The sequence below is a fragment of the Indicator indicator genome, chromosome 12 (assembly GCF_027791375.1).
Source record: "Indicator indicator isolate 239-I01 chromosome 12, UM_Iind_1.1, whole genome shotgun sequence".
NCBI classification, from domain to species: Eukaryota; Metazoa; Chordata; class Aves; order Piciformes; family Indicatoridae; genus Indicator; species Indicator indicator.
In genome coordinates, this window is record NC_072021.1 from 8,192,457 (window position 1) to 8,206,520 (window position 14,064).

Here is a 14,064-nt window from a genome sequence, read left to right on the forward strand (position 1 = left end):
TGAAAATGACAAAAAGCTGCTTCACGTCCTTCTTTGGACGCAAATTGCTGAGCTTTCGTCTTTTTCTGAGCTTAATCTTTCCGTGTAAGTGTGCCTCTGCACGGAGTTGTATCTGCTTAAAAAGCAGAATCTGAAATACAGGTTTTCATACACCCCAACAGCGTGACTCTTACTTTGTTGAGAATTAGGTGGGCAGATTTATAAATAATAGCTCATTGTCTTGTTCCCCTCCCCCCCCCCCCCCCCCCCCCCCCAGTGCTTGACCTGTACTACAGAGATCTTCCAGAATGCTGGAGTCCTATGTAACTCCTATTTTGATGAGTTATGTGAATCGCTACATAAAGAACTTGAAGCCTTCAGATCTACAGTTGTCACTCTGGGGAGGAGATGTTGTGCTTAGTAAACTTGAGTTAAAGCTGGATGTGCTTGAACAGGTATGTTGCATTTACAGTGGTGTCTGTGTCTTTGATTTAAAAGAAGCTGACCAAATAGGTTAGATTGGTTGGCACAGGTCAAACCAGTGAAAGGTTGGACTAGGTAATCCTTGAGGTCACTTCCAACCTGGTATTCTGTGAAGCTATGAATATTTCTTCATTTCTTCATTCTGCATTTAGTTGTTCTTGTATTCATTCCACACCATTGCTTTAGCAATGAATGGTAGTTCTTTGCCTGTTCTTTAAGTGGTGAGAAAGGTTTTTTGTGGACATGTTTATTGCTCAGTAACTCTTATTTTGCAGTGTGAATGAACTAAATTTCTTGTCCAGTCGTGTTTACTAACTGCATACAGTAATTAATTCAAAATGTCACAAAGCAAAATAGGATTTATTTTTCATGATGCATGCTAAACAAATTTGTGTTCTCTGTATTGTTTTATCTCTTCCCTTTTCCTCATTCCTGTTGTATCTAAACTTAAGAGAAACTGAAGGGTAGATCTGATCAGCTGATTTGTGTTGATTGGGTCAGAAGTTCTGTAAAACTTTGTCTTAAAAAGACAAACTTGACCAAGTGAAACACTTGACACAGAGTTTCTAGTTTGCTGTCAATATGAACTGGTTAAGTCCTAGTGGAGAGACTGTCTCCATCTGTCCTTATCTGAGTTGATAGCTCAAGGAGTTGAGTGTGTGGGACAGATAAAGCTGTTTTCCGTTATATGTAGTGTAGCAAGCTTTGGCTGGACTCCTGTGTCCTGATTTATCCAAGTGAAGGAGCTGAGAGAAATGCAGCAAAAATAATGGGAGATTTAGATGACGTGTCCACTGAAAGAAGAATAAAACAGGAGATGTTTAGTCTTGGGAGGAGAAGGCTGATAGGGGATCTTATCAATGTCTATAAATATCTGAGAGGTGGGTGTCAGGATGAAGGTGATGGTCTCTTTTTTTGTGGTGCCTAGTGATAAGACAAGGGACAATGGGTACAAGCTGGAACCCAGGAGGTTTCACCTCAACATGAGGAGACACTTCTTTATGGTGAGGGTGCCAGAGCCCTGGAGCAGGCTGCCCAGAGAGGTTGTGGAGTCTCCTTCACTGGAGACTTTCCAAACCCACCTGGATGCATTCCTGTGTGATGTGCCCTGGGTGATTTTGCTCTGGCAGGAAAGGAGGAGGAAAGAAAATGATCTTTGTTATGTTGCATTATGAACAAGTTGCTAAATTTGGCAGACATTTGTTTTGTGTTGTCTGCTAAAATAGCACAACAAAGATTTCTCTGTGTGGCTTTAAGGGCAATTTGCTTGTGCAATTAGGATAATGTCAGGCAGCGTTTGTGTCCAAATTCCTTTGAAAAAGCACAGCTCTGCCTTCTAAATGTGCTGTGCATTTGGGCCTATCACCTTGCTTTGTAAGAATTCCTGCTTCTGTTTCTTGCAATATCCTGAGGTTAACTAGACAAAAACAAGGATGTGTTAAATTCATCCAGCACACAATGGGAAAGGATCCATTGTGGAGTGCTGTTTGAAGTCAGCTTCCTACTTGTGACCAAGTCAGGATCTAAACAGGCTTTGCAGTATTGATGAGTGACAGGAATTAATGTGTCTGTGAGTCTGCAAAGGGAACTTAGTTCTCTTAATAGTCATAGTTTGCTGTCTTGATTAGTGAAAACATTGTCTCTTAAGTTGTATGTTTAGATTGCATTTTATTTCTATCATTTATCTGTCTGCACTCTGCCCCACTCCTCCCCACCAAAGCTGTGGAACATGAGGTGCTATTTTCTGTAGCTGTACTGCCCAGTACTTGCTTTTCAGTGGCTTAACTGGGACTGTTTGGATTAAAATTTTATTTGTGGTGATCGTAAGCCTAAGGCGGAGTTTGTAGGAGAGAGGCTTTTAGCTACAATCCCTTAGTATGTTGGTGGATGAGATGAAGAAAAAACACTTTGAAGAGCCTTGTTAATTTGTTTTCACAAAGTGTTTTTGTAAGGAAGACTGTAAGTGGCATCTTTTGGAATGGAGACTTGAAATCAGGCATGGCTTTGGGTAAGCTTGGGCAAGACTGGAGTCAACAGTTTCCTTGACTTGAGACAGATGCAGATTTGTTTAACGTCATTAATGGAAGCTTGTTAACACCCTTGCCCTCCCACTTCAAGATCTACTTTAAAAAAAAAAGATATATTTTTGTCTAGCTGTCCTTTCTGAAGATTTTATCAGCAGTGACCACTTTATCTACTCTTAACACTTGGATGCTTCAAGGGTCTGTATTGGGACCAGTGCTGTTCAATATCTTCATCAATGATATCAAGGGCAATGCTGAGGCACCCTCAGCAAGTTTGCAGATGACACAAAACTGAGCGGTGTGGTTGATAAGACTGAAGGACAGGATGGGTGCCATCCAAAGGGACCTGGACAGGCTGCAGAGGTGGAAGGAGAATCTCATGAGGTTCAATCAGGCAAAGTGCAAGGTCCTGCAGCTAGATCGGGGCAATTGTAGATATCAATCTGGGCTGGGGGATGATGAGATTGAGAGGGAGATTCTGCCCCTCTGCTCTGCTCTGGTGAGACCTTACCTGGAGTGCTGTGTCCAGCTCTGGGACCCCCAACACAAGAGAGACATGGACCTGATGGAGCAGGTCCAGAGCAGGTCCACAAAAATGATCAGGGGACTGGAAAACCTCTGCTACAAGGACAGGCTGAGGGAGCTGGGGCTGTTCACTGTGTTGGTGCTAGATGTTCGTGTATAAAAGTAGTTGACTTCTCTTATGGGTGAGTAATGAGAGGCTATCTCAACTTGCTAACCTGTCACCAGTTGTGGTTACTTCAACTCTGAATTTAGGATATGGGAACTTCTTAGAAAAATCAGAGTTTTTAATGAACTTTCAAAACATGCCAGTGAGATTTGATGACAGCTTCAAGATGTTAGGCAAATAATGATATTAATTAGCTGCACAGAAATATTCTGTAGGTAGAATTTATATGTCATCTACTAAATGCAGAATCGGCTTGTCCTCAAATTGCATGTGGAACTTCTATAAAGCAAGGCTAAATCTAGGGTCAGGCAGTGCAGGCTTTCTGGTTCCATTTCTAGGTGTTTGTCTGGACCTTCTCTGCTTAGCTTCTGCTCATTCATTAGTAGTGCTGAGTCAAGGCATTTAAGTACCTAAAGTGAGCCAAGGTGCGATGGTGCTTAAATCCTGGGTTGCCCAGCATTGCTGAGGGAATTCTGAAGCCCTGAAGAAAGATTTGTGTCCCTGACTTTACCAGTTAGGAAGCTGGCAGTGCTGGTCAACAGCAGGCTCGCTAGGAGCCAGCAGTGTGCCCTGGCAGCCAAGAGGGCAAACCACATCCCCTGGCTTCCTCACTGTTTAATTCCAAATCTGTGTTCTTCAGAATAATGCCTGTCATGTAGGTATTTGTGTTCCCCTGGGTCATTTCAGCTTGTCTCTTCAATAGTGACACATTTTGCAGTGGCTTCATGTGAAAGATTTGGTTTTAAACTGTCTTTTGTTATCAAGGATGTGGTAATCCAAATGTCTGCTTTGAACAGATGAATTAATGTAAATGTGCAAGCAATTAGAAAGCCAATTGCCAAGCCCCATGGCATACTGCTGACTTGGGGAGGGAGAAACTTATGTTTTGTGCTAGAACTGTGCTGTTTTGTGTTGCAGGTTTGTCTTGAATTTGGGTGTGTTTCATTAATTAATTCATTGCTCTCTTGTTGTCATTATTAGGAGCTGAAGCTTCCATTTACTTTTTTAAGTGGGCATATTCATGAACTTCGAATTCATGTGCCATGGACAAAGCTCGGATCAGAACCAGTTGTCATCACTATCAATACGATGGAATGCATCTTGAAATTAAAGGATGGAGCTCAGGTAAGAAATGTGCTGAATGCTTTCCTAACCTTGGGAGGTTGAAGACAATAACAGCTTCTATAAGTCCCTCTTTTTCAAGCCATCTGAGGAATCTGACGTGAAGTTGTAGTCCCTGTTAGGTTCTGAGGGGCTCATACTGCTGTTCTCAACATGGTTAGTATCTTTCTTTATGCCTATTTTAATTCTTTATGAGCTGTAGCTATGTTCTTGCAAGTGTCAAAGCATGTTCATAGTGCTCTGCCAGGATTTTCCTGTAAGTAGACTAGAAAATTATTTTCAAGAGCAATTTCTGCTTTCCAAGAAGCAGTGCTGGTTGCTTGAGACAGCTGTGTGTAGCACCACTGAGCACTGGGCATTCCTCAAAAGATGTGTTTTTATTAGTGAAGGAGTGCTCTAAAGATCCTGGAGTGTAATTCTCTTTTCCTTTTAGAAGTTACAGTACTTGCTTGAGTGTATTCGGAAGAATTCTTATGTGTGAGAGTCTCAAAGGGTTTTTTGTTTGGTTCCTTGCAATGATTTGTCCACTGCACTGATTCACATACTCAGGGAAGATCTCCTTCTCTCACAGTAAAGCTGAAATATGCAGTTCTATGTCTGACTTAGGTGATTTGGTATGGCACTGGTAAACTGTTTTTAGTCAGGTGTGGTACTTTTGAGAGGTTTTGTGGTTTTGGTTTGTGTCTCTGTGTGTGTTTGTTTTTTCTCTTAATGCCTTGTTCACATTTCAATTTCAACACAAAATCTTCCACTTAAATTTTCTCTTGCATGACCCTGAATATTAGTTTGTGCAAAGCTCTTCAGTGTTTGCTAGGCTGCATGATGAGCTGAATGTTGGAAACTACTTTTCCGTTATGTTGGATATTTCTTGTAATAATAATTTCTGGTTCCAGAGCTGAAAGACTTTTGTTGCTGGAGCAGGACTCTCTAGTCCTATGTATGCCAGACACAAAGCCTGTAGAAACACAGAGTCCTTAAGATTGGAAAAGATCTTTAAGATCCTCAAGTCCAACTCTAACCACTAAACCACAGCTTCTTGAACACCTCCAGGGATGGGGACTCCACCACCTCCCTGGGCAGCCTGTTCCAATCCCTCACCACTCTCTCAGTAAAGAAGTCTTTCCTCATGCCCAACCTAAACCTCCCCTGGCACAATTCAAACACAGCTTGTGACTAGCCACCAGCTGGATTTAAGTCTGTTCATCACAGCTCTTTGGGGCCCATCCATCCAGTTTAGAATCCAGCACAGTCCACTCAGCTATGCCATGGGTCCTAAAGTTCTCCAGGAGAATGCTGTGGGAGATGGTCTGAAAGGCTTTACTCAAGTCCAGGTAGACAGCATCCACAGCCTTTCCCTCATCCAGGTGGGTCACCTGGTGATAGCAGGGGATGATGTGTGCTCTGAGACACTTGCATTCTGTGGTTAGAATGTGTGCAGATGTGCAATCCGCACCTGTGCACGCCAACAGCTACATGCTGAGGACTTCTCCAGTGTTAAGGTAAGATTCTTGAAGGCCAGATGGTCCATGAGAAATTTGTTTTTAGAAGCAGCAAGTTGCAGCTAATTGTAGAGTTGCAGAAGAAGACTTGTAGCCCACAACTTTGTGCAGCCAAAAGTAATACTTGATATTGGCTACTGCTGCAGTGATCAGATAGCCTGATTGCATGGCATTTGAAACTGAAATTTTGTGGAGCATGCAGCAAAAGGTCAGATGCCAGGGCTGTAAAGCACTCTCAAAACAAGTACTTGTTACAGATGTTTAAGATTCAGAGGCAAGAAAGGATGTTTTTGAAAATTGCAGCTGACATTTGAACAAATCACTCAGTGCTGTGTACACTCAGGAGGCTCAGATCTGGGTCTGCGCCACAGAAGGATTACCTTTGACTAACAAGAATGTAAATGACAGCACTTTTCTGCTGTTTTCTGAGGATGTGGCTTAAAAAGTTGACAGCTTGAATTTTATTTCTTAAATCACTATTTGGAAGTGTTTTGTAAAAAGAAAATGTTTTGACAGATCCTTGTGTTGTAGATTTCAGTGCGACAGCTAAAACCGGCTGGCAGGAAAACCTTTGTAGTCAGTAAGACACCTGAGTGAAACAGAATATTTCTGTGGTGGAATGTGGGAGTAAAATGAACTTTCAGTTTCCCACTGGAACTCTTCTGCTGAGAACTTAATGTCAGTGAAGAGCATAATTAGCAATAAAGTTTGGTTTAGTTCTCAAAGGTCATAGAATCCTAGAATGGCTCAGGTTGGAAGGGACCCCAAACATCATCATCTCCAACTTCCCCATCATGTACAGGGACACCTCTCAACTAGACTCAGCTACTCAAGGCCTCATCCAGCCTGGCCTTGATCACCCCCTGGCAGTCACAACCTCCCTGAGCAGGCTATTTCAGAGTCTCAGCACTCTTGTACTGAAGAACTTCTTCTTCAGCTCCAGTCTAACCCTGCTCTCCCTCACCTTCAAACCATTCCCCCTTGTTCCGTCTCTAGACCTCCTCATGAAAAGTCTCTCTGCAGCCTTCCTCTAGGATCCCTTCAGGTATTGGAAGGCAGTCATTGACTCTCATGTCTTGTTTCAGAGGGTATTAAATTCTTCTTATTACTTGTCTCTATATATTTAATCTCAGGACTTTTATCTACAGTTGAAATCCCCTTGCTAAACCTCTGCTGATGTTTTTCTTCCTAGGCTTCTTACGCTTTTTTGTCCTGTTGGACCCTTAACTTTTTTTTTCTACTTGTTCTCTTCTCTTAGCTTTTTTTTTTTTTTTAATAAAAAAGGCTAAAATTTAGAATTCTCCTTCTGTGCCCAAACTAGAGGCTCTGAATTTGGACTGTGCAAATCAGGAATGACAATCCTGTGTCTGTTTCCTTCACCTTCTTGACACCGTAACTAGCCTCAGGACTAATCTTTATGTTCAACCTTGAATTCTGTGGTTTTTAGTCTTGGAACTGATGCAAATGAGGAGATTCAAGGAGAAATGTAACATCTGTATTTCTACTTAATGTCTGAGTCCTTTCCTTTAATCAGAACACAGTACATCAGGATTATGCTGATGTATAGAAAGATGAAAACTCTACCCCAAGGATAACTAATTATGGGATCAGGGAAGACTGTAGTGTATAAGCACTCAAAAGGGCACAGCATAGGCAGTTAAGCACTGTTCTTTTTATCAGGCATTGCAAAGCAGGCTTTGAAGGCATATAATAAGTTGAGAAACAGTGGGGAGCAGCCCAGCAGCATGACTGTCAGAGTAGCAGATACCTTCCTAACTGACAGGCATGGAGGCTGCCAGCAAAGAACGCTGAAAGCAGGAACTGATCTCAACGGGGAGATGATTGCAGTGGCAGCTAGGGTGTGCAGACAGGTTATGAAGATAGAAGGCTTGTGTAGTGACATGAAGGTTGTGTTTAGGTGGTGAAGCTGGCTGCAGGTCTGGAGCAATGCTTTGCTCTTTCTCCCCTCCCTTGGGTTGCAGTGGTTGCACTGGACGTGGCTGTGTTGGCAGGTAGTGCTGGTTTTTGTTGGAGTGTGTCTGTGTGTGTGCTGTTCAGTGATGGCAAAAGCATGGTGAGGCTTGAAGTCAGAGGAGTAACCTTCAGACTTTGATGGCCTGCTTTTCATGTGCTCATGCAGATGTAATTTGTTTGCCTTGGAACACTTGACTAGCCAAGGAGTCTCATTCAATTTGGAACCTTGTCAGGATGCTGTAGTTTGGAAGGACATAATCACAATTTTGGACATGTTGGGATAGTTTTCTACGTGTACAAATCTTTTAGGGAATCCTGCGTAGTGCTGAATTTCTGGCATTTGTCTCAGTATTTCAGTAGTTTAGTTTCCCCTATGCTTTGAATTATTTTTTTCTTCAGAGCAGCTGACTAGAGCACAGTTATTTCATGGGTTTGTTCTAAAATAGATGTGGCTATGGGGCTTGTTCTTTTCTGGATCAACTTGTAGTTCAGCAGAATCAGTGCTCCATGCACCATGTGTTTCTGATTTGCACTTTTTTTACAACCTTTGGCTTTGGGACAAACTCTCTTAACCTTTTTTTTCACTTTCTCACCTTTATTTTTGTGTATTACTTTTTTTTTTCTTTTATTATTTATTAGTTTTTAATTTCTAAGTGTTGGATTCTTTTCTTTTTTTAAGCATTGGAAACGTAGGCACTGACTTCCTGAACAGCTTCTTCCTTTTTACTGACAACTCCACTTTAGCTATGATTGTGCTTTGATATTTGACTGGAGAAATGGATTTTTTTCCTTTTGTAACCTCCTCACTGTTCCATGTTAGGCCTCCTCTTTCCCTGTCATTGTTCTCAAGTTCTGTAAAATATGATTTTGACAAAAACCTGTGAAATAATATCTCAGTAGCTCTTCTCAGGCCTGTGACTATTTTGCCTTGTTCCTTCTTGTCTTCTCTTCAGTTTGCTTAGCTGATGGAGCTCATGCCGTGTCCTCCTTTCTTCCACCTCTAGCCTACTTCCCACATGCTGGCTTGGGTCTTACTGTGAGGTGAATTGCACAGTTTGCTTACCTCATAGAAAACAGAATCTGCCCTCAAAAGCTAATGAAGTTGCTTGATTTCTTTCTTTGTTCTGGGTGAGTGTGTTGAATTGGCTTACTGGGTGATCTGGTGAAGGCCAAAGATGGCACACAGAGAAGATCTCAACTGCAGGAAAGTCTCAGCCTCCTCCCACTAATTGTTTATTGAGTGGTTATCAGCCGACTGACTGCACTGAGTTTTATGAATGGTAGCCAATGCTTTTTGTTTTCCAAGCCTCCTCTTCTGGAATTAGAGATTACTCAAGACCTGGTGTCTGTCTGTTGCGATGCCGTCTTGATGCACTTCACAGTTACAGCTCAACATAGAGTGAAGAAGCAGATCAGGTCTGTTGTCAAAACTGGGTTGGTTGAGAATTCAGAATCTCAAGATTTAGCATGAAATCAACAAACACATTCATAGAGTTTTTCTCAGTACTGTCATTGCTGCTGGAAAATACTTTTCTGCTGAAAACTGAAGCATTAGGAGCTTGTTGTACATGGGCTACCATTTCAGAAAACAAGAGCTAGATCTCAGTCTGTGAGACTTCCCTGGAACTGGGGTGTACTAGGAGTAAAGATTTCCTGCTGTAGAAGCTGAAAACCACATTGGAAGTTAAGTCTTGGCATTAGGGTTTCACTATGCCTTAGTTGTAGAACCTCACATACTGTTGAGAATGTTTTAGTATTGTCCCATAGGGCACAGGTGACCTAATCAGCAAGTCTGCAGGTGACACCAAGCTGAGTGGTGCTGTCAGTATGCTAGAGGGATGGGATGTTATCCAGAAGGATCTGGACAAGCTGGAGAGGTGGGCACAGGTGAACCTCATGAGGTTCAACAAGACCAAGTGCAAAGTGTAAGGTCTTGCACCTGGGTTGGAACTATCCTCATTAATAATCCAGGCTGGGGGATGAGGTGATAGAAAGCAGCTGTGCAGAAAAGGACTTGGGGAGTTCTGGTGGGTGAGAAGCTGGACAAGAGCCAGCAATGGGCACTTTGCAGCCCAGAAGGCTGATGGCAGCCTGGGCTACAGCAAAAGCAGCATGGCCAGAGATGGAGAGAGGAGATTTTGTCCTGCTCTGGGGAGACCTCACCTGCAGTGCTGTATCCAGCTCTGGAGCCCTCAACACAGGAAGGACACAGACCTGATGGATTTGGTCCAGAGGAGAGCCATGAAGGTGACTGGGGGTTGGAACACCTCTGCTATGAGGAGAGGCTGAGGGAGCTTGGGGTAGTTCAGCCTGGAGAAGAGAAGGCTCCAGACCTAATAGTGGCCTTCCAGGCCCCCCAGGAAGGGACTTTTCGCAAGAGTTTCTAGTGACAGAATGAGAAGGAATGGATTGAAGCTCGAGGAGGGCAGATTTAGAGTGGAGATTAGGAAGAAATTCTTTGAAGTGAGGGTGGTGAGACGCTGGAACAGGCTGCCCTGGGAGGTTGTGGATGTCCCCTCCCTGGAGGTGTTGAAGGCCAGGTTGGATGAAGCCTTGAGCAAGCTGGGCTGATGGAAGGTGTCCCTGGCCATGGCAGGGGGGTGGAACTAGATGATCTTTAATGTCCTTTCCAACCCAAACCATTCTGTGAATCTCTGAATTTGGTGGATTGGTGATTGGAGTCATGTCATGATACCGGTTCTTGAGCTTTGGAAAGGAACAGAAACAAAGTGATGACTGCAATACAGAATCCTATTTCAGGGTTGTAAGACCTCCACCCCTCCAAAATATTTGTCTTTTTTGATACACTTGAAAGTAGAAACCAACAGAAGTATTTCTCTACTTTAATTCTGCATGTGGGCAAGTAGAGGTAAAGTTTGAAACTCAGATACCACAGCCTCACAGTTCCAGAAAAGAGATTTACTGAGGCAAATGCAAACACTAATATTTAAGTGGTGTGTTTATAAAAAGTACAAAGGAACTGTTCTGCTGTGTAGATGCAGGTGTATAAAGTAGAAAGATTGAGAGTAATCCTTGTACCTCCACTGGTTTTGCTTTGCTTTCTTTCTGACCTACTTACAGCAAGGAAATGTAATGCCCATAGTCAGTGTCTTTGTTCCAAGGTATAGGGTGAAAGGATTTATATAGCATCTTTGGCATCACTCCTAGAAGTCTAGGGTCAGATTCTGATTCAGCTTTCCCTGGCATAGGTCTGGAATACCTCAATTGATTTACTTTGGAGTAATTCCAGATTTATCCCAATCCAGCTGACATCAAATCTGGCCCCTACAATCCAGCTTTGTTTCATGTAGTCGGGTGAAGAGTTTGGCTTGGTACGGTTTAGTGAGGACTGAGGTGAGGTAATGCATTTGAAGAGATTTCCTTGGAGAGGAAGCAGGTTTTCCTCATTTGCTGATAGATTAAAGCAGAGTTCAATTTGTTGGAATGTATTTTAGCTCCTCATTATAGCAAAACCTACTCTTCCAGAATGGGAATGATTAAAGATTCTGTAGTGGAAAACCTTTGTGATTTACCAAAGGTGAGTAAACACATCTTAAAATTCCAAAAGACAAAATACTTTTAATTCCTTCAAGTACAAAGTCTGCTCTGAGATGGCAACTTATTCCTTTTGGGAAGAGTGGTCTTTGCTCTGAAACCAGGTGATTCAATTATAATTTATGAGATGCAGGTATTGAACTTAGGCAGAAAACTTCCCTCTATTTCACCTCTTGCTTGTCACTTGACAAAAGCTGCACTTAGAGAGTGGTTCCTGCTAAATTATTTCAGTGCACAGTTGCTGTAGTTAGTGTTTTATTTTGAACACCTAGGGATGATAAGCTCTGTCTCAGTCATCATTTTAGCTTAAGTCCAACTCTGAAATAAACATGGACTTTAACTGGAGGTATTTATTTATTTGTTTTTTGGAACAAACTTGATCCCTCTATTGAGAAACATGATGATTTTTTTTTCCTTCTCTTTTGGCATCCTTCTTTAGTGGTTCTGCCTCTGACTTGCTAAGAAACCATGTCCTGAGGCCATCACCTTGGCTTGCTGAAGGTCCTCCCTTGGCTTCCTTTACCCAGACATCTGTCAGCTTTGAGCTACTTGGTGCCTATCAGCTATCTGACAAAATGCAAAGATACGAAGAGCCCAGAATGCTGTAAGGTGTTGTCCTTCTTTATCAGTGTAAGTCACAGAATCAAAGAATGCTAGGGGTTGGAAGGAACCTCCAGAGATTATCCAGCCCAACTGCCCAGCCAGAGCAGGATCACCCAGGGCAGGTCACACAGGAACACATCCAGGAGGGTTTGGAAAGTCTCCAGAGAAGGAGACTCCACAACCTCTCTGGGCAGCCTGCTCCAGGGCTCTGGCACCGTCACCATACAAAAGTGTTCCCTCATGCTGAGGTGGAACCTCCTGTGTTCTAGCTTGTACCCATTGTTTCTTGTCCTATCACTGGGCACCACCCAAAAGAGAGCATCACCTTCATCCTGACACCCACCCCTCAGCTGTTTATAGACCTTGATAAGATGCCCTTACACATTGCACCTAATTGGAGGAGGAACTACACAAAGCTGCTTTACTCTGATTTTTACATGCATGAATCATTCCTCTGGAAGATTTTTGTCATGTAAAGGACTTTATTAATTGGAAATACTTTCAGTCAGAGCTGAAAATGTATTTTGCTTTCATTAGATAGTGAAGGATTCTTTTTTTCTTCCCCCTCAAGAGCCTGTCAGTATTTCAGGTTAGGGGAGGAATCCCTGAAATGAGCTAAGAGCTGCTGCAGCAGCAGCAACAGCAATATTTAATTAGTTGGGCCCAAGGCTCATTACTCCTGATACTTTGAATTGTGTTATCATTAGGGACTGTTTACAAAGAGTCACAGTGGTTTTCCATGCAGTTCTGTGAGCTGAGTGGTGTCCTGATGAATAGAGCCAATTATGCTCTGCTGCCTGCTGCAGGCAGCAGTTGTGTCCCAGTCCTTTGGGTGGGTGGGCTACCCATGGGCTTGTTTTTATTCTCAGTGGCAGAGGGTCATGTTTTATGGCTTCTGGGACACTCTGTAGGTGAGGACAATCTGGACTGTGTGTGTTGTTCTGCTGCCTTCTGGAAGCAACTCTGCTGGGATCCATGTGTTTAAACTGTCTGCTGTGCAGTTTTTCCCCAGCAGGGCCTGATGAAGACCTGAGAAGCAGGGTGATAGGAGCATGCTGCTCCATACAATTCATGCAGCCTGCTCCTGTTGGTCCCCTTTCCCATATGTGCCTCTGATGTAGAAAGTAACAGGGTTTGGGGTAAATGCATGGTCCTGGAAGAGGTGGCCATCTTTTCTGGAAGTTCTTCAGCCCTTTTGCCAGTGTGCATTTACATTTGGACTCACAGTGTGGTGAGGGAGAGGCTGCAAGCCTCCTTGATAAAGTGGTGGTGGGAAGCAGGCAGCCTGCTCCAGTGCAGTCATCTGGTGTGCAGCTGAGGTTGTTAGGAGAGGAGGCCGAAGGGAACAACCTAGATGAATTGTCCTGCCATACTGCATTATAGCCTGTGGGATACAGGTTGCTCATCCTAGATATTTGCTTACAATCGTGAAGAATTTTAAGCTTTAGCAATAAAACTTTAGAAGAATACTTACCAGCATAAGAAAAATCTGCTTAAGCCACAATAAACTCTGCATTCTTTTTTACCAGCCTGCCATGAGGAGGGAGCATCTGGTGGCCAGAATAGATCAGAGTCCCGAGTGCATATGCTAGCAGTTTGATTGTCATCAACAGACATTGCATCTTACTTGATTTATTCTGTGCAACAAATAAAGTTTCATTTCCTGCTCTGTTCAGGATGGTCTACTTAGCTTGCCTTGTACACAGCTCATCTATGGCTGTATCCATGGAAAAGTTGGGAGTGATTGGGTAGCATGGAAATAACACTAGACATCTTTTTTTATCTGCTTATGTGCATACAGCAGTTCTCTTCACATGAAATCACAGAATGTTAGGGGTTGGAAGGGATCTCCAGGGACCATCCAGTCCAACCCCGCTGCCAGAGCAGGATCACCCAGGGCAGGTCACACAGGAACATATCCAGGCAGGTTTTGAATGTCTCTGGAGAAGGAAACTCCACAGCCTCTCTGGGCAGCGGTGGTCCAGGGCTCTGGCATCCTCTCCTCATGTTAAGGTGGAACCTCCTGCATTCCAGCTTGTAACCATTGTCCCTTGTCCTGTCACTGGGCACCACCCAAAAGAGAGCATCACCTTCATCCTGACACCCACCCCTCAGCTGTTTATAGACATTGGTC

General features: G+C 43.2%; 1 protein-coding gene across 2 annotated transcripts in view; it reads left to right on the forward strand.

Annotated features, from left to right (window-relative positions):
• The first annotated feature begins 287 nt into the window (after window positions 1-287).
• The window catches only part of VPS13B (vacuolar protein sorting 13 homolog B), a 316,612-nt gene continuing 302,835 nt past the window's right edge, over window positions 288-14,064 (forward strand). For both annotated transcript variants that reach the window (XM_054385615.1, XM_054385616.1), the window contains exons 1-2: window positions 288-434; window positions 4,159-4,302. In XM_054385615.1, the coding sequence (XP_054241590.1) occupies window positions 288-434; window positions 4,159-4,302 (291 nt within the window). The remainder of the gene's footprint in view (window positions 435-4,158; window positions 4,303-14,064) is intronic.